The 20,547-nt window shown below is 37.9% G+C and overlaps 1 protein-coding gene across 1 annotated transcript in view; it reads right to left on the bottom strand.

The window, feature by feature from the left end:
- Positions 1-1,636: 1,636 nt before the first annotated feature.
- The window catches only part of PON2 (paraoxonase 2), a 28,951-nt gene continuing 10,040 nt past the window's right edge, over positions 1,637-20,547 (bottom strand). Inside the window, exons 3-9 of the mRNA XM_053553983.1 lie at positions 14,597-14,652; positions 9,052-9,217; positions 8,409-8,535; positions 6,281-6,481; positions 3,906-3,987; positions 2,891-3,019; positions 1,637-2,263 (exon numbers count right to left, since the gene is read on the bottom strand). Of these exons, the coding sequence (XP_053409958.1) occupies positions 2,105-2,263; positions 2,891-3,019; positions 3,906-3,987; positions 6,281-6,481; positions 8,409-8,535; positions 9,052-9,217; positions 14,597-14,652 (920 nt within the window). The 3' untranslated portion in view covers positions 1,637-2,104. The remainder of the gene's footprint in view (positions 2,264-2,890; positions 3,020-3,905; positions 3,988-6,280; positions 6,482-8,408; positions 8,536-9,051; positions 9,218-14,596; positions 14,653-20,547) is intronic.

Genomic DNA, 20,547 nt, shown 5'->3' with positions numbered 1-20,547 from the left:
CAAGAATTGCATAACTGATGGCTCACAGTTATGAGCTAGAAAAACAATTCCCTTCTTTACACATGAAAAACTCCTAGAAATTCTTAAGATCAATATCCTCAAAGGGGAACAAAGACAGATAAAAAAGTTCACAGGCAAATAAAGACAACCTCCTAAAATATCTGTATGTTTAAACTCACTTACAGTAAGAATGAAAATTATACACACTGGCAGAGAAATTTTGAAAAGCAGGGGCAGAAAGTTAAGAGAGAACAACTGAAATTCTCCCAGCCCTCCTTCTTTCACATCCATAAATCCTTTCATGAAAAGCCATGTGAGTAATGAAAACTACAAGTAGCCAAAGAAAGGTAGAAGTGGGTGGTGTAGAGGTGAGCGCTGTGAATTCTCCATGACTTTGCTGAGGAGACATTCAGCAGCTTAGATAGGCTATGACTCCAAGACAGGATTCAGATTGACCAAATCAAAGTCTAGAGAAAGAATCAGCCTTAGATTAATTGTCATGAATGATTAATCCACATACAAAATGAAAAACTGGTATATTATATCCTTATATTTTACTTGCTGTCTGTATAAGTGTTCATGTTCATTTTAACTATTATAAAAGAACTGAGGTTTTATAAAAAATGAAAAGGATATATACTGTCATTGAACGGAATCTTGGATTAAAAAGAATTAAAACACCTGTGAGTATGTGGTTGTTGTAAACTATGATGATGCCACTGCACTATAGCTGGGTGAGAGAGCACAACTGTCTCCAAAAAACAAATACATAAATAAAAGCCATTACATAATCCATCTGAAAGCAGAACTCAAACTGATTCCTACAGAAATAAAACAAAGCAAACAAACCAAACAAACAAAACCCCTAAAAAGACCTTGGAAGAAACTATATACATTAGGAAAAAAAGTAATGAATGAAATACTCATTTGTTCTGTGGCAGACACATCATGTAGCAGTTAAGGATTGGCATTGGAAATAGATTGATATCCAGCCCTTACTAGGAATAACACATTGAATACCCATGAATTGTCAACGGTGATATAATATCAATACCCACTCCTTCAAGGCTACAAGTATGGTTAAATGCAATAATGAAAGTAACAGTTTCACTAGAGTGGGCACATTTAACTGATAAATATTTTGACAATGGTGATGAAGATGGGAAAAAAATATATGAAAAGTAAACTAGCTTATCATGGGAAGGGGAGGGGTGCTTAAGATAATTTCATAGGGGATATAATGAGCTGAAAAATCTGAGTTAGGCACCCTTGGCCCCTGATTCTAACATTGCTATTTAACTAGGAGGTTTTGGACAACTGGCTTCCTCTCTCCTGGCTTCAAGTCACAGTTTTACTCAATGAGGAGGTAGCTTCAACCTTTTATCTTCTCTTTGTGTCCGAGGTGGGCTCCCATGAAGAAAAAGAGCTGATGGAACACTTCCTAGAGAATTTGTGTTGTAGTATTTTGTTGATTTAAAAATTTTTTTTCAAATAAAGAGCTCATTCACATTTAGCTTTCAATGAGAAAAATTAACATGCCTGTGCCTGCCTAACCCAAAGAAATCCTACAAAGAAGTGGTCATCTTCCCATTCCTCCTGAGGACATGGCTTGAGAATTAAAGACAGAAAAAAACTTGGATTTTAGTTAGTCTTTAATATAACTAGAACTTTTCAATAGTAAACAATGATGTAAGTACAAAACATCAAAGCATGTTATATCTATCAGTAGTTCTTAACAGTCACATCACAAGGTTGGAACTGAGGTCACTCATATTTTAAAGAAATAAAATTCACCAAATTTCAGTGGAATCCATCTTCTGGCAGTTGGAAGGCAAAGGTGAAGCTTATTCTGGTGCAAAGTGTATCCATTTTACTGGAAAGTAGCTTTCTTCTCTCTCCCTCCCTTGACTTTTTAAAAAACTGTTCATTTTCCTTTTATGTTAAAAGTGCTATGAGAACCGAGGGGCCTTTCCTAAATGAAATAAAATTAACTATACATGCCACCCATTTCTGGGTCAATATTACTGGTTTAAATCCCCTCAGTATTAGAAATTCATAGAAAATTAATTGTTAAGTTAGCACACTCTCAGACCCACCATACAATTTAGAGTTCACAGTACAAGGCTCTGTGGTATAACGTGCCTATGAGCAGCTTCCTGTCATAGACGGAGGCCACGGAACTTCCCTGGAGAACAGATCCGTTGTTGGCATAAACTGTAGTCACTGTAGGCTTCTCAGATAGAATGTTCTGGATGCGGAGAACCTACTCAGAGGATACAAAGTATTAATATAAACCACCATCCACTCAAGTCACTCAATCACCAAGAAGCCCTGTCTTCCACAATGACACACTGATTAGGAGGACATGCTGCTGAAAACAGCAGTTACTAATCTTTTTAATGCTTAAATGCAAGTACTTTCTCAAACTTCAAAGAAAGTACTTTCTTAAACCATCTAGTTATTCCATGCCAACACAGGATTTAGTGTTATTATAGCAATTCAGCATTAACAGAAATACTTTGACACTAATGGGCCCACTCTCACTCTACTTCAACATGAACTAAAATCATGTCATGTGGTGAATTGACAATAAACCAGATATTTTGAAAATTGCTAGTATACCACCCAAGAAGGGCACGTGTCTTTATAAAAACGCTTTTTGACTAGTTTCCACCATAATTTAATACATCAAAAGATTATCTTTTCTGAAGTATTTGAATAAAGTAACATTCTGCCAATTATTGGCTTAAAGCAATTACAAAGCCACTACATAAGTTTATTGTATTATTGGTTTAAAAGAACTAAACAAATCATCCCCTTGATAGTTTATTGTATTATTAGTTCAAAAGGACTTGAATAATTAATGTTGAAGAACTGAAAATATAAAAACCTCGGATGAGGGAGGATTGTTTGGGTCATACACGAAGAGCTTCTGGCCATTAGGTTGACAGCCTGCCCAGATGTCCCCCGAGGAAGGATCAATAGATAAATTATCCACCAGTGTATCCAGCTTAAGTACCTTCCAAATGAAAAAAATGTCAACATCTAAATGACATGAGACGCTTGATTCAATAATTTAGAGCTAACCTTTCCTGCCTCCATGCATGTGGGGAAATTATACAAATCTCCCTCCTTCCACTCTCTAACACTAATATTCCTTAAAATAAATTTCACAATCTAGTTTGGAGCCACTTTTCATCTTTCCTCAAATTAAGGAAGTTAGGCTGTTAATCAATCTCTCTAAGAATCTTTTTAAAAAATGAATTCAGCGGTGCATCTTACAAGGGTATATGTGAAACTTGGTAAACTGTGAAGCTAGTGAATGATGCCCCATGATTGTATCAACGTACACAGGTATGATTTAATAAAAAAAAAAAAAGAAAGAAAAAAATGAATTCCTTCTCCCTTAAAAGAAGCACAAGGATCAGTTTGCTCAAGGAACTCAATCAAAGCAGGACAGGAAATTCTTAGTCAACCTAAAATATGTGTTGTTGAGCAAAAGAAAATAATAATGGCGTGGAACCCAATTTCTACCTTCATTTATTATTGAAAGAGCTGACAACGTGCATCAATCTTCATTTGAGAATTCATGTATTAGTCGTTTCAATTGTGAAAATTCTGATTGGAATTCATTGGCTGCCATCAATACTTCATGGAATGGGCCCTAAATCTGATGCAGATATCACTCTCCACCTGCTGCTGCATGTAATCGGGGTCATTCCTTGTGATCCCTGGGAACAGGGAAGTTCTCTAGGGATTGGGAGATAGTATCTAAAAACCCAGAATAACAATACTAGAATTTATATTGTTCTCAGTGTGGTAAGATAATAAGACCAGTGTAACTATGTAATGGCAAAGTATAAAAAAAATGATGTCTACATATACTTAAAAAAGAGGCATTTTACCTTCATTTGAGTCAAATTCATATCAGGGTGTTTTTCCAAAACATGAATTTCATGAGCCAATGCATCAGCAACATAGATATACCTTTGCAGAAAGGACACACTGGTTAGAGCGCCATGCCAATATAAATTAATACAGTGTTAATACATTAATATAGTGTGAAAGAATAAGTCTTAATAACCTGCCAAGAAGTTAATCAATGACAGGCCCTCAAGGAATGCTTGATAAAGGTCAATTTTTATTTAAAAAGTAAACTTCCGAAATCAATTCAGTAGTGGTACAACAATCATGGAATTATTAAATTATTTTTCAAAAGGCTTGTAACAAAAAAGTCACGTAGGACATCATTTTGAATATAAAGTCCATGATATTGCCATTGAAATGAGAATAAAACAAAATGGCTACAAAAGAAAAGCTTTTACAGGACACAGGATAATGTTATATTTCTAAGTATCATTTACCTATAGAAATATATGGTATAGAACACCTTAAAAGTGTTTACTGATACTAAACAAAATATTTATTAGCACATGGAGATAAATTTTAAGAGTCAGAGATAAGTATCTATATAGAATAATCTGTCTATGTCTAAGGAGAGTAAATGAATTAACTGTTTTCCAGGGCAACTGTTCTGCCGAGCACTTATCACATATAATGAGGGAGGAATATTTGCAAAATCAGGTCTTGTCTAAAGCATGGGAAAGTAGAAAGGGGAAGTTGGAGCTTATCTATTAAATAAAGTTCAACCTCTTAACCTAACTTGATTCGACAAGCAAGCAGATTCCACTGAATTTTTAGAATACCAAAGTGGCATAATAACAAATGGTCAGTTCCATTCAACAATTACTGAGCCCTTGCTTTGCACCTGGCATTGTACTCAGCATGAGAAGAAGACAGAAATCCTGTCTTGAGGAGTCCTTACAAGCTAACGGACTCCAGAAAGACACAGCTGGCAAGACTGTAAACAATGGCAGGAGACAGAAAACAAGTAGAAGAAAGTCTCCTGCTCCAGCCAGTGAGGATGAGCGCCCCAGCATCTCGGTGGGGAGGAGATCAGTGGGACTAAGAGGCACAGAGAGAACCAATATGACTAGCTCCCAGGTTGGATAGGAATGGTGACAGAGAACGAGGTAAAGCTGAGTCTCCCCCACTTTCATCATTATTTCTTTTAGCTTGAGTGCCTGGGAAGTTTCACTCTCATAATGGCAATATGAGAGTTGGAGAGCAAAACAGATTTGACTGGAGAGGTTGGATCAGGTCAGTCAGAAACAATTTAAATTAAATGATTCTACATTCATTTTCTGTAATCAACAAGAAAAGAGGAGAAATTGCATCACAAAAATAAGGACGGTTAGTTGTCAAGGGATGCCACATTTATTTTATGTTGTATTTGTGGGAGTTTAAATTGTTCAGTGAGCTAAGGCAGTGGACGAGAAAGCTAATAAAGAATTTAATATCCTTTCTTAGAGGCTGTGCATATGAAAACAGTGAGATAACTTTGGAGGACAATTTGGCAATATCTGCTGAAGTTAACACTTAAAGGATTCACACTGTTTGAACACGTAGGTCTATATCCAGGGCTTTGTTTTACGGAAACACTTATATAGATGCGCAAAGGGGCTCATAATACATTCTGCCAGTGCCATAGCTGGGATCTGAACCCATGTCTTTACAAATCCAAAATCTGTGTTATGCTATAATATACTCTTATGAAGTTTTTCTTTAAAATCCACTTAGATAAGTATAAGTTTCAGTGGTAAATGAGATATATACAATTTTTTTTTGGGTAAAGATGAAGGGTGGGTAAAGATGAAGTCTTTGATATAAAATAAAGGTGTGTTCCTAAAAAAGGTTTTTGTACAGAAAAAAATATAACCTACATATCTACCAAAGTTGAAGTTTTGGGTATAAAACAAAGGTGTGCTCCTAAAATGATTTTTATACAGAAAAAAATAGAACCTACATATCTATGAAACAGAGCACTGGTTCAATTCATTTCAGAATTATTCTTTGTAATGGAATAATATATAGCCAATAAAAACAATGATATATTTACTTAAAAGGATATACCTACCTGATACTTTAATATGTATGCATAAGTTACACTTTAAAATTTCTATTTATAAAATTAAATTTATTAATAATATATGCCAAAATTCACACATATGATAAAAGTATTTATAATAGATACATATTGTATATAAATACATCTATAAAATATATACTGTTATATACAGTGTATGTATTTATATATGTTATATAATTTGTAAAAAATTTCAAGAAGCTATTTTCATATTGAAAAGAAAAAAAAAGCAAAGTAAAACTTTGTCCAACACCATGACTAAGGAAAAGTTAGATATTCTGTAAGGGGTCATACTTATTATCAGGTGAAATACTGATCCCATTTGCTGTATCAAATCCTTCTGCTACCACTTTAACTTCACTTGGACTGTAGTAAACAACGTTTGACCACCGTAAGTTCAAGTATGTTTCCAAATACTTTAAGGAAGGATCAGAGAAATAGTGGTCATTGGTGGCGTAGAAATGCACTGGTCCAACAGCTGTGATATCATTCACGCTAAAAGATAAAAATAACAGGTGAGAGCAAATAAAAAGCCTAGTTTGTATCCATATTAAAGATTAAGTATCGGGGCAGAGAGAGAGGATTTTTATGGCGAAAACCTACATATGGATACCTTGAACCCTATCTAGGTGATGGTCATACTTAAAACCATGACTCAATCATTACAGAAGTGATCCATGTAACCAAAAATATTTGTACCCCTGTAATAATTTTTATTTATTTATTTATTTTTTTTTCCTTTTTTTTTTTTTTTTATTGTTGGGGATTCATGAGGGTACAATAAGCCAGGTTACACTGATTGCAATTGTTAGGTAAAGTCCCTCTTGCTCTGTAATAATTTTTAAATTAAAAAAAAGATTAAGTACCCTTAAGGCATATACCACATGTGCTTTAAATCTCTGGTAAGAAGTTTTCCAGAAAAAAGTGAGTTGAAATAACACGACTACAGTCACAATATACTAAAATGTTTGCCAGAAAATGATTTTCTATGGTACATGATAATTTGAAGACAGGGCATTTAGCAATTATGGTAGATTATTATGAAAGAAGAGAGAACTTGTTGCTATCAGGGTATTTTTTTGACAGCAAGAAACGTAGGGTTTAACAATTATACGTAAGGACGAGCTGTGCATGGTATCGCACTGGAGAGAGCCTGACTATCTGGAGAGCTGGTCAGGCCATCAGCAATGTTTACCTAGCTTCCATTTACTCAGTTGCTGAATTTTCCTGAGTTCCCTTGCTTAGTTATTAGTCAAACTAAGGTCGACTGTTCAATTTCTACCTGCCTCACAAGGCCGACAGGCCAAAAATGAACAGGCACTCAATAAACACTTGCAAAGAGATGGATGATGAAACTGCCATAGTACAATGCTTCAGGGGAGAGATTTATATGCTAAAAACAATTACATTTTTAAAATCAGTTAGGCAAGGGTGTTATTAAATTTAAATTCCAATTATCCTATGCAAAAATTTCAGAAAGAGCTGCTTTATTCTTTATGAAATGAAAAATAGAGCGCTACAGGAAAGGTGGGTCTCCTTTTTCTGAAAACGCTCCATCATGCAGAGGCTGCCTGAATGATATTTATGCGCCAACCTTTTTTTTTTTTTTTTTTGAAGTACGTTTGGAAAGAATGATTAGAAGTTACATGCCTATACCCTAGACTAGGGAAGCAGAAATTAAAACTATTCATCAAGTTTAAACTAAAAGAAGCAATAGGCTAATGCAAGCTGGACTGGGAGGATGCCCCATTATCAATCAGCTTTATGTTAAGTGGGAGTGACCCACTTCCAACACGAAAGCCCTCAATTCTGTGAGGCCACTGACCCCAGCCACCACTAACCCGACAAAAGCATTTTGTATATAGTCCCACGGAAAGCATACGAACCTCATATAAAACAGACCACTCTTTCTTGCAAGGAATGGTATGATTATTATGATTGTTTGGGTAATGAGTCATCTAAGATAAAGAGTGACAGCAGGAAAAAGTAAGTAGGCTCTGTCATCTACTCTCAAGACAGGGCTGGAGAGGATCAGTGTGCAGTTGGGTACTTCCCCATTTCTCCAGGGAGTCCTCATCCAGCACTGATTATTATAATGAATGATATCAACTTGCCCATGCCATGCATTCCCTAATTTATAAGGGATGTATATGAGAGCTGTCCAGCCATGTAATGTGAAAAACAGAGACATACATGGCTGGACACTTTCTGGACAGCCCTTTCATATAGGTAGATATAAACTATATCTTATGTAGTATATAGATTAGCTCTTATCTATTGGTTTATAAATATACACAGTACACACACACACACACACACAGAGCATATATAAGTTTTTATAAAAAGTGAAAGGACCACTGACCACAGGAAACATCTGACAATGCTACAGCTACATTAGAGAATGAACAAAATAAAGAAGTACCTTGGAAGAAGCTCATGTCTGATTGTTTTCAGATGCAACAGAGAATTTTCTTCTTCTTCGAATTTAAAAATTTCCACTGTATTCTTGAATTCTGGGTGGTTTACAACAAAGAGATAAACTGTGTCGTCTAAAGAAATGAAAGGACAGAGTTCATTTACAAGACATAACCACAGGACCTCTGGGCAGACACTGACATTTAAATACCACGGGCAAGGAAAGGTTGAATGTACAGCTGGTAGAGACCTAACAGATCATTCTTCTTCCCTGGCTTTCCCGTCACTGTCCGGTGTTATTTCTGATCACTGGTCCCTTGACCTTTAAGAGAGAGTTTCCTGCTGCACATACAGAATTCACATATAATCTGCTTACAGTTTAATTCAGAAATACAGCCTTTTCACATACAATGATCACAGGTATGTGAAAAGGTTATGAAATCTAAACATTCTTTCAGGTGTCGATGGTTAGAAATTTCAAAATGTAACATAGCTTATTGCTAGCTGAAGAAGCAAATGTTTGTAGAAGCATATAGAAATATGTCATAAATTAATTGTTCTCTTCCTATAAATATGATCTAAATACATCTTCTACAGTCGTTTGTAAACCACTATATGTTTCTAAACATTGGTAGCTCGTTGGTTCTTACCATTGTCTATGAAAGTGCTGATGCCATGTGGATTAAATGTAGCCAAATTAAACCCACGGCTGATTCTTAATTCCAGTGCCCTCAGCTTTTCTTCTTTTAGATCCATCATTAGTATTCCCCCAGGCTTATCTGGTGCAAAACTGTGGAGTCCTGGAAATTTTAGACCCTTTCCAAAACAGTGAAAAAAGTTAAATACAAAGGCTTAAGTATTGTTATAGACTAAAGTGGGAGCTACACATGAATGATAGCCACTGTGGTTAAAGGTGGTGGCATAAAGCCTCCAGCCTGCACACTCTCTCTCATACATTCACAAGCCCAGAAAGGAGATAATAGAAAAAACATTAATCGAGAGCTAGAAAGCTAAAAGCTGATCAATAGATGATTTTGATGAATTGAGACACAAGATCAGAGATCTATTCTCTTCAGAGGGTAACCAGAAGGCTGGCGGACTGGGGGATTCCGGGCAGAGTTGAGGGTGGAGACAAGTGAATGTTTACAGTCTGGCTGGGAGCTCTCAGGCTTGGGCCTGCACGCTGCTTCTACAATGCTAGAAGTCTTGGTCAGCAGACACAGGCCTCACACTTCATTTCCAGTCCATCAGCAAATCCTGTTGGCTTCACCTTGAAAATATATCCTTTCATGAGGACATGAGCAGTTCTCTGTTCCTCCCTTTGGCTGCCCAGGTCCAAATCCCCATCATGACCCTTAACTGGTCTTTCTGCCTCCATCCTTAACTCCCTACTGTTCACTGGCACTTCAGCATCCAGTCCTTGTCAGACCATGTCACACTTCTGACCACAACTCACTAATGGCTTCCCACCATCCTCCAATTAAAGACCAAAATTCTGTAATCCTAGCTACTTGGGAGGCTGAGGCCAGGGGATCGCTTGAGCCTAAGAGTTTGAGGTTGCTGTGAGCTATGATGCCATTGTACTCTACAGAGGGCAACAAAGTGAGACTCTGTCTCAAACAAAAAAAAAAAAAAAAAGAGAGAGAGAGAGAAAATCCTTGCCATGGCCTGAAGACCCTGTGTGATCAGCACTGCTGCTCTGTCCCACCTCAGACACCTATCTCACTTACTTCATCTCCTACAATGCTCTTCCTCCTTGATGTTCTTCAACCAACCAAGCACATTTTTGATTTCTGCCTCAGAGCTTTTAAACGCTGTTCCCTCTGCCTGGGAATATTCCCCCCAGCCCAACCCCCAGCATCTAAAGTCCCTTTCCTCAATGTCTTTATATATGTACAAAATGTCACCCTCTCAATGAGGCCATCTCTGACCAAAATACCCTTGCCTCGGGCCATCCTGTCCTCTCCCCCGGCCCTTCCTGCTGTTGGACATATATACGTATTTATGCCTTAATAAATACGACATATTTAGGGAGTGGAGGGCATGAGCAGACAGGCTCCCGAAGAGCTCAGTTACTCCCAGAGCACAGCTGTACAGCTCCTCCGAAGGCTTTTGTGTTGCTCTTCTTTTTGCCTGTAAGTCTCCTCCAATCAAATCTATAAGACTCATGACTTCCCTTCCACCTGATCTCTGGGCAAGTGTCACTTATCAGAGAGGCCTCATCTGCACCCTCTCTAAAATCTCAGCATGATGCATCCTCCCCACAGCTGTCATGTCCCACTGCCCCACCTCGTGTTATGTTTTTATAAAGCACTGTCATCACCTGACACATATGCACAAGCTCCATTAAAACACAAGGAGAGACTTGGTCTCATTTGGTCACTGCTAGATCCCAGTTCCAGGGAACAGTGCCTGGCATATATGCAGCCTTTCCCCACTGACACTCAAAATGTCACCTTCATCATGTACTAGACTCCCATTTACACACTGGTCCACGTGGGGACTCTGTTTTGCTCTTCTGACATCTCATGCCTATTTCTGTGCCAGGATACCACTTTTTAAATTACTCCTGCTTGATAAATAAGATTATGTATATATGAGAGATTAAATTGTTCTGAATGGAACATTACTATTATTACATTTTTTGTTTTATTCCTAAGTATGTGGGGGGGGGATATAAAATTGAGTTTTATATGTTCGTTTTGAATCCAGACATTTCTCTGAACTCTCTTCTTATCTCTTTCTCATAGTGAATCTCTTGGCTTGTCTGAAAAACAGGGAATCATATTATCTGAAAATAATGGCACCACTATCCTCTCTTTCCTATCTTACATTTCTTTTCCTTGTTTTCTTGGGTTATTAAGAATTCTCATAGATTACTAACAGTTGTGATGGTGTTGGGCATTTTCTTCCTGTTCTAAACATTAATGGGAATTCAGCTAATGTTTTGCCGTTAAGAATGATATTTGCAGCTTGGCGCCTGTAGCTCAAGTGGCTAAGGCGCCAGCCACATACACCAGAGCTGGCGGGTTCGAATCCAGCCTGGGCCTACCAAACAACAATGACAACTACAACCAAAAAACAGCCGGCCGTTGTGTTGGGCACCTGTAGTCCCAGCTACTTGGGAGGCTGAGGCAAGAGACTTGCTTAAGCCCAGGAGCTGGAAGTTGCTGTGAGCTGTGATGCTACAACACCCTACCCAGAGCGACAACTAGAGGCTCTGTCGCAAAAAAAAAAAAAAAAAAAAAAAAGATATTTGCTCTAAGTTTCTGGGAATTTTCCTTTTCATTCTAATTTGCTTGGAGCTTTTAATTGGGAATGAGTATTGGATTTTGCTAAATGCTTTTCGGCATGCACTGAGATGATCCAGGTCTTTTCTTTTAAATCAGTTAAGTAGTAAATTATCTATCCATCCATCTACAAAGTGCTGATTCATCCTCACATTCTTGAAGGAAAGTCTTCTGGGTGATAATAAATTTTACTTGCACTACTTTAGTTAGTTCACTAATACGATGTAGTCATATTTTATGCAACTGTAAGGACACAAAATTAGACCTAATGGGAAATCTCCAATTTCAAAAAAATCTATCTACAATTGCACAATTTCATGGTTGGTAGACCCAGAAAGCAGAACGAACTGGAAATGTGTTCTTGCTACATGGGACTGCTACTTGAGTTGTTACTAACCTCCATGCTTTATCAGTGTCCCAAAACAGTAACAAGGTTCATGTGCACAGGAAGCTCTATCAGATGCTGATCACTGTCCATGGTTATTTTAACAGCTCCTACTATTTAAATCTTTTTTTTTTTTCTCTTTTTAATGGCAGTAAAACACACATAAAAGCCACGATTTTCACTATTTTCAAGTGAATCCTTTAATAGCATTAAATTCACATTGTTTAATTTTTTAAATATTTTATTCTATGTCATCCAATTGCTCATCAGGTGTTATGTCAGTTTTGACATGACCCCCAAACCCATAACTATGGAATAAAGGGACTTAGATGAGCCAGAATGCTGTGATGAATAAACAACCCCCAAGATGTACGGGCTCTTCAATCAGAAGGGAGCACACTCTGGAAAATGTTAGAGATAATCATGAGTAAGTGAAAATCAGTGGTAAAGTGGGAATGTTTCTAAATTTGCAAAAAATTAAAAAATAAAAAATAAAGGAAAAAAGGTTGAATAACTAAAGAAGGTTAACAGGAAAAAGCAAAAAAAATAAATAAATAAATAAATTCTACTGACACTGTAGATCTTTGCAACTGTAATATGCCCCTCTGCTAAAATACTACAGATTGATGTGCCTGGAGAGCTCATCTCCCCTACTTCTGGTTCATTCCTATGGGGGTCATCAAGAAATCCTGAGTATAGATGATTTCTAGATCACACACGCTTGCAAAAAACAAACCAAAGAAAACCCGATGTGATTGCCTTCTACTTTATTCAGAATTTTTGCATCTCTACTTATGAATGATTCCAATCAGTAGTTCCATGTTTTTCCCTAACTCTATAGACACATATGAAAGCATAGGCTTCTACTAAATAAACCCAGATCCCTGTTGTAAATATCACTTTATTCATTCTATGTAGGCAATTATATGAAACTTTTCTTTTAAAACTTTATTTTTTACATTAAATATAAATATTGGCTTTTCTGCTAAAGTGCATAGTATTTCTTTTTTCCCTCCGTAGCAATCACCAGCTGCTCACAGTTCTTCAAGTAAAAACTATCAGAACCCTGATGAGTTCTAATCCTCATTCCCTTCCAAGCTGAGTTCTTCCATTTTTCTCTTATATAAGTCTGACAACTACTTTATTAGTGTGGAGACTCTATTCTAAAGTATCTCCAAGTTTTTCACATTCCTCCTGAGTCTCAGAATTTGAAAATAATGGATGCTGAAAGGGAAGAGAACAAATACAGGCAGCATTTAGAGCTGGATACTTGTTCCTAAAGAAAAACTGGAGCCAGGAAGATGCCAAGGACACTTACCTCTCCCCAAGCCAGAGAGGTAGGTGGTTAAGAACCTCCTCATCTGCCCGCTGATCTGGATATCCAATCAGAATGGATACTGGAGCAAGCCAGCATCACACAAGCTAATCAATTTTAAAGCATTTCTATTGTATGCCCAGAAAGAATATTGCTTTTTCTATAGTAAGAATTAAGGCAAAGTGAAGGGTATAGATAAACTCAGTTGCTGACTTTCCACTTGTGACAAGCTATTCAGGGGGCAAAAGACAAACAAGAAAAAGCATCGGCCTTGGTTTGGCAAAGTTAGTATATTGTTCAAAAATAAATAATAATGGCAAGAGTATTTGCTTAAAATTGAATGTAAACTGGAAAGAAGGGTAGATGCTGTATTTAAAGTAGTATAATGGTCATATCGAATGTCCATAATACTGCTTCAAATATCTTTTTTAATAACACACTTTTAAAATACAGATGGTGGGGTGGCAGCTGTGGCTCAGTGGGTAGGGCGCTGGCCCCATATACTGAAGGTGGCGGGTTTAAACCTGGACCCGGCCAGACTGCAACAAAAAAGAGCTGGGCGTTGTGGTGGGCACCTGTAGTTCCAGCTACTCAGGAGGCTTAGGCAAGAGAATCACCCAAGCCCAGGAGTTCAGGAGTTGGAGGTTGCTGTGACACTATGGCACTCTACCGAGGGTGATAGAGTAAGACTGTCTCAAAAAAATAAATAAATAAAAATAAAACACAGATGGCAATGGAATATTTTATGGCAATGCATTAGGGAAATAAAAAGCGATGCAGACAGTCCCTCCTTACAAATGAGATAGGTTCTGTAGGTTCGTTCTTAAGTTGAATTTGTATGTGAGTTGGAAGAGGTACATTTCCCTATGACATGTAATAGCCCCCATTTGTAAGTGCAAGTTATGCGTGAGTTGGAGGTTTGTAACTTGGGGACTTACTGTAACAGCCTCCATTCTTAAGTGCATGTTGTATATAAGTAGGATGTTTGTAACTCGGGGACTTCCTGTATATGAACTGGCAGAGAGCCTTCATCTCTACATTGAGAAAAGCCTGAAGACGGGTTTTCCAAAATCCTCTTTGGCCTACCCTTTTTTTCCAGTACATATTTTGGAAAGTGAGGAATGTTAAAAGCCAATTACTGTTTCACAGGCCTTATCAAATTCCCTTCTACTCCTCGTCTGGGTCTGGGGAAGGAAGACACTCACCACACTGAAGAAAGCCAGACCATTGGGAAGTATGTCAATATCTTCAGAGCCAGCTTCTGTAAGTTCAAGGAACAGAGAAATGTCATGCTGAAATTCTGTTATTTGTTAGATGGAGCATAACTGGGACTTTGTTTACTTTACCAGAGTGTCTGTATCTTTAGGGATGGTTCCAACTTTTTTTTTGCAAGGAACCATTCTTTTTAATAAATGTCAGTTTAAACCCCTTCCTGAAGTGAACTTTTGACTTTAAATATTAGATATTTTATGTTTACTCAAATCAAAGTCAAGTTATCACCACATTTCCAGCTACAATACAGAAAAAGTTGACATCCGTAGACTCTTACGATAAACATCCAGATGTCTGTATAAAAGTAATTGACATCAGGGGAATATTACTTTGAGCAGGAAGGGCTCATAGTCATTTTACCATGCAAATATCCTTGTCCTCTTCTCTGCTCACTCAATCTGAAGCAGACATTTCTCTCATTAATGGAGATAAAACACCTGGGATTGCCTAGTCCCTCTTTAAAAAATGGTGCCTCCTTGTTCTCATAAGCAATGAAAGCTTTCCATTTAACCTTTAAATTTAGGCTTTAAATTACAGAAAAAAAACTAGCAAAAGAAAATTAATGAAAAATACTATGCGCCTAAGCCAAGTTGAAGGTTCTAACTCCCATCTGCGAGGCCTGCTACAATTACTATTGATTGTTTATTGATTGTCTGCGGTACACTCCACACAGCACAGCAAATAATTAGATATAAGACCTTGCCAGTGGTCTCACTGTATAAATTGCGCAGACAGATAATAGACCCAAACACAAGAAAAGAGGAATAAAAATGGCTTAGATTAAGCCAAATCATGACACATTCTTTGAGTCCAAAAAAATCCAATCTTCCCCTTTAAGACCTCACCAAAGGATTTTTCCAAGATTATTTCTAGGTTGTCAAAGCCAAGTGACATCTGTGTATGCAGCTATTTTGGTTTTGATTCATGAGTTTGCATTTAGCCAGTTGACTCCAGTTTTGCTTGCTCTATCATAGTGAGAAAATAAAACAAAATAAAAATGCCAAGAGCTTCAATCTGTAAGGATGACCCATTTGCCTGGCTTTAGGAAGAAGATATACAGGGTGTCCGTAAAGTGTATGTGCAATTTAAGCTGCAGTGTGTTTTATTGGAGATGTTCTCAACCTGGACTCTGAAGGTCCCTAAAGAGCCACCAATGGGCTTCAAAGAATCTATGACCTTTCTGACATTCTACGCAATGCACAATGTCTCATGTATGTACAGATGATGACTTTTTTTGTGAAAAGCATCCTTGACTTTCCACTGATTCAAAAAAGGGTCTGTGGGGCAGCGCCTGTGGCTCAGTGAGTAGGGCGCCGGCCCCATATGCCGAAGGTGGTGGGTTCAAACCCAGCCCCGGCCAAACTGCAACAAAAAAATAGCCGGGTGTTGTGGCGGGCGCCTGTAGTCCCAGCTACTTGGGAGGCTGAGGCAAGAGAATCGCTTAAGCCCAGGAGCTGGAGGTTGCTGTGAGCTGTGTGATGCCACGGCACTCTACCAAGGGCCATAAAGTGAGACTCTGTCTCTACAAAAAAAAAAAAAAAAAAAAAAAAAAGGGTCTGTGAGTCCCCCCACTAAGAAAGTTGAGAACCACTAGACTTTAGTCCCACGATGGTTCTACATTGGGAACGAGCAGAAATCAGGGGACTTCTACCCCACATTCACATGCACACACATAGAAATACGCATGTGAACACACACACACACACAGGGAATTCTACTCCAACTTGTGCTTTCTGGACCCATTTAGTAGAAACTGAATTAGTTAAAATTTGGTTTTCCTCAATAATTATTTAAGAGAATTTAATTTCAATGTATACATGCTCACACATATAGAAAAAAGGGATATATAGAAAAAATCAACAATGATTCTTGGAGTGCTATGACTTCAAGTGATTTTCATTTTCTTTAGACTTTTCTTTAAAATTTTCTGCACATAATATTATTTTAATAATCAAGAAAAGAAAAATCTTTTTAAAAGATACCTTTATTTCAACACATTATAACTTCTTTCTGTTTAATTCCAATGCCTAATTCCACTGGAAAAAAAAATGAGTGTTACTTGTACCTTTATTTAGAATATTTTCTAAAGTTATTCCTCCATCTCCATTGCAACAGGCTTTTACCATCTTATATCTCCTCTTTGGTATGATTATTGCAAGATCAGCCAATGCTGCAGAAATTTTTTCTCCTCTAATTCAGTAATAACAGTAATAATAGCTGCTAACATACATTAAACACTTACAAGTACTAGGCTCTTGGTGTATTGTGTATAATAAATACCTTTACACAATATCTCATATAAGTTCACAATACTAAGAAAATTATTTTTTTTAACATGTTTATTGTTTCAGCCACTTTCAGTCAGATATCTTTTTTTTTTTTTTTGAGACAGAGTCTTATTATGTTGCCCTCAGTAGAGTGCCGTAGCATCACAGTTCACAGCAACCTCAAACTCTTGGGCTTAAGTGATTCTCTTGCCTCAGCCTTCTGAATAGCTGGGACTACAGGCGCCTGCCACAACACCCGGTTTTTTTTGTTGTTGTTGTTGCAGTTGTCATTGTTGTTTGGCAGGCCCCAGGTGGTTTGAACCCACCAGCTCCAGTGTATGTGGCTGGCGCTCTAGCCGCTGAGCTATAGGCACAGAAACAATATTATTATCCTTTATTTTAGAGTTGAGACTATGAAGCCTTTGAAAGGTTAAGCAAATTGCTGAAGGTCACAAACTAGGAGGCTGGGGCTCAACTCCTTTGGTCGATTTGAAAGCACATAGGAAATACTCGAGCTAGCTTTTAATGAATTTCCTCTGTCAGAACCATCCCTGGTTCCTCTCTAAAGACACTCGCTTTGTAAGCTCGGTTCCATTATGTCGGCTTTTCCCAAAAAAGTTTTGCTTCCATGCCTCTCACCAAGATCTTGACTAATTCATATCTTACGCTAATTCTTTAAACCTCTTTCAAGACCTTTTCTTTAGAAAGTCTTCTAGCTTAGCACATCGAATTGTGATCGCTTATTACTTTATCCATTGTCTGTGTCAGAGATCACCAAGCCTTCACTAGTATCCATACTCTCCTTCTTCCTTTTTACCGACAGGCATGTGGCAACATAGCTACAGGTATCTCCCACTCTTCTTGCTGATAGATGTGGCCACGTAACTAAGTTCGGGTCAATAGGATGTAAGGACGCAAGATGTATACAATTACTGGGTAAAACAAAATAAAGATAATATCCATGTAAATTTCTTTCTACTTCTTCCTGCTGCGAAATAGCAACAACCAGAGTCCTAGTCTTGGACAAAGATGTTGAAGGCAGTTGCGTTCCTTCATTAGCCTTCATCCCTAAATGACCACTTGGGGCACAGTCATCTAGTCACCCTAGGCCACCAGCTTACCTTATGACTGACACATAAGAGAAAAATAAAAATAAACTTTTCTCTTCTCTAAGCTACTATAACTTTATAACAGCAAATCAACCTGTGCCATGCCCAGCGGAGTATCCAATATGTAAGGTAGCACATTATCTTCCACTTTTTTAGTTCGCTAGTCAGGTATATTAATCATCCTGGAAAAGATACTATTTGGGAAAGAGAATTTGCAAAGGTTACTTAACGTGAGACTCGGGTCCTTAAAAGAAAGACTGTGCACATTGGTTTTTGGTTTTGTTTCATTTTCCCTTTTTCTCCCCATAGTCAGACCGTAAAGTACTTGATGACAAAGGCTGCAAACTTTAATGCTTTTGTTTTTCAACCTCTCAAGCAGGAGTTATTATAAAGGTCTTAACTGCCAAGTGGATAAACATTGAGTTAGTTAACTGTTAACTAACTCAAGACAGATAGTCTGTTCAAAATTTGGGTTAGTCCAGACTCTGAAGGCTAGATGCTTTAAAAGTAAGATTTTTTTTTTTTTTTTTTTTAACAAAAAGGCCTCACATCATGTTAACTAGCTTTTCTGGTTAATTTCAAAATATTAAGGCTGTACAAATATTTTTGTTTACATGCGTACCTTGTGTAAAGCTTACGTCAGGGCTTTTAGTGCGCCCATCACCAGAACAGTGTTCACTGTGCCCACAGGTAAAATTGATCCTTCACTTCCCTTGCACCTTCCCCTCTTCTTGGTTTTCAATGTCCTTTACATCTTTTTGTGCCTATAACTAGCTCTTCCCATTACAATTTTTATCATGTGTATGTTGATGTTTTGCTAAATTTTGTGTATATACATGCTTAGTTTCTGTCTGTAAAGTGGAGAAGGAATAAAGATACGGAATAAATGCCAAACTTACTTTCACTATTTACAATACTGTGTGCCCGACAGAAGGCACATATCCTATAGGATATGTAGTCAAAAACTGATTTATTAAAACAAAAAGACAAGACATTATATAATATGTACAAAGCACCTATGAGTTGCAAATAGTTCATTTCCAGTGATGATGAATGAAGCACTATAGCATGTACGTGTGTCTGAGGGTAGAGGGCAGAGAGGAAGGGGATCTCACCTCTAAGATGGACTAGCTGGCCTCAGGGGCATAGCCATTACTGTTTCCGAAATAAGAAATGGTCCTCTCTTCCACTGCTGTCTACCATAAGAAGTTGCTTTTGCCTATAGGAGAATGTATGTCTAGCACACCGCTAATCCTTTTAATCGAAGACCATTGGATACGCAACTGTTATTAGAAATACCTAACCACAAGTTATTATTAACCATTATACATCACTAACAAATGTTCATATGGCGTGTGCTAACCACAGGGCCAAAGCAAAAAAAGAAAGGGGTGGCGGGAAGCACAATTCTAATTAGATGTAAAAATATATCCCAGATGTGCTTCTAATCACTCATCCTCTCCGCTCTGTTGCTTTTTGAAGTGCCTCAGAGGCATTAAACACTTCACAAGAGGGGCCATAGGTGACATATTTCCTCATTCTTTCCAATTCTAGACAGCAGCTCACACACATCACAACACAAAGGTCACAAACACAGACAGATGCCTGTTCGGAATACAAATGTTGCTGGGCTTGTTGTTCTCTGAGGAGCGCTCTATCCCGATGAGTTGTAACAGGGATACACTTGGCAGTCTGTCCTGTAATGTGTCTGGCTGTGCCCTACTGTCTACTCTGAGACTTGAATTCACAGAAGGTGGGCTTCCCAGGGTTAAGGGCTGTTTAATAATGTGACAATTATTAACTCAGTAGCAAAAGTAACCTAAGACATCACCAACCCCACCTCCCAACCTTGTCCAATATCCCTTACAGATGCCATCTGGCATTTGCTCAGTGAGCAAGCATTTGCTTGCTCTTCTTGATTGCAGCCAGAAGGTACTGAGTTACTTGGGACTCCAGAACAACTTTAGTTCTAGAACCATCTGCACTATCCAGCACAGATCTAGTCAACCTGCTATTTGACTCCGAGTTACAATCTCCTATGGAGTGTTTCGGCCACTGAAAGAGAGAGGAGAAACCCCAGGAAAGTCAACTATTCTAGGTACAAGGAGATAGGATGGGGAAAATATAAAAGCAGCAGTGAGAAAGAGAGAAAGAACACACGGCAAACAGGCCTCTCAAGAATGAGAGGCAAGCAACAGATTTGTATAAAAACTGTGAAAGTAGAAAAAGTTGCTCAGACAACTGCTGGTTTGTTTTTGTTTAAAGAGTCTTGTGAATCCAGTCTGGGATGAATGTGGCTGCAACTATGAAGCATTGAGTCTGTTAGTGTTGCCAACCTGAGAGCTACTTTGTAATAACCATTAAAATTTTAAACATAGAAACAGCAGACCACTCAAAGGACTGTGACAAAGTATTCAACATACGGAAGTGGTCAACATAATGAACAGGCCTTCTGTACTGATTCACACATGTGATGCATGTCTGGTCTATGAAAATTAGGTTTATGTA

The sequence above is a fragment of the Nycticebus coucang genome, chromosome 11, assembly GCF_027406575.1.
Source record: "Nycticebus coucang isolate mNycCou1 chromosome 11, mNycCou1.pri, whole genome shotgun sequence".
Classification (NCBI taxonomy): Eukaryota; Metazoa; Chordata; class Mammalia; order Primates; family Lorisidae; genus Nycticebus; species Nycticebus coucang.
This window is presented reverse-complemented; position numbering and strand designations above follow the sequence as displayed.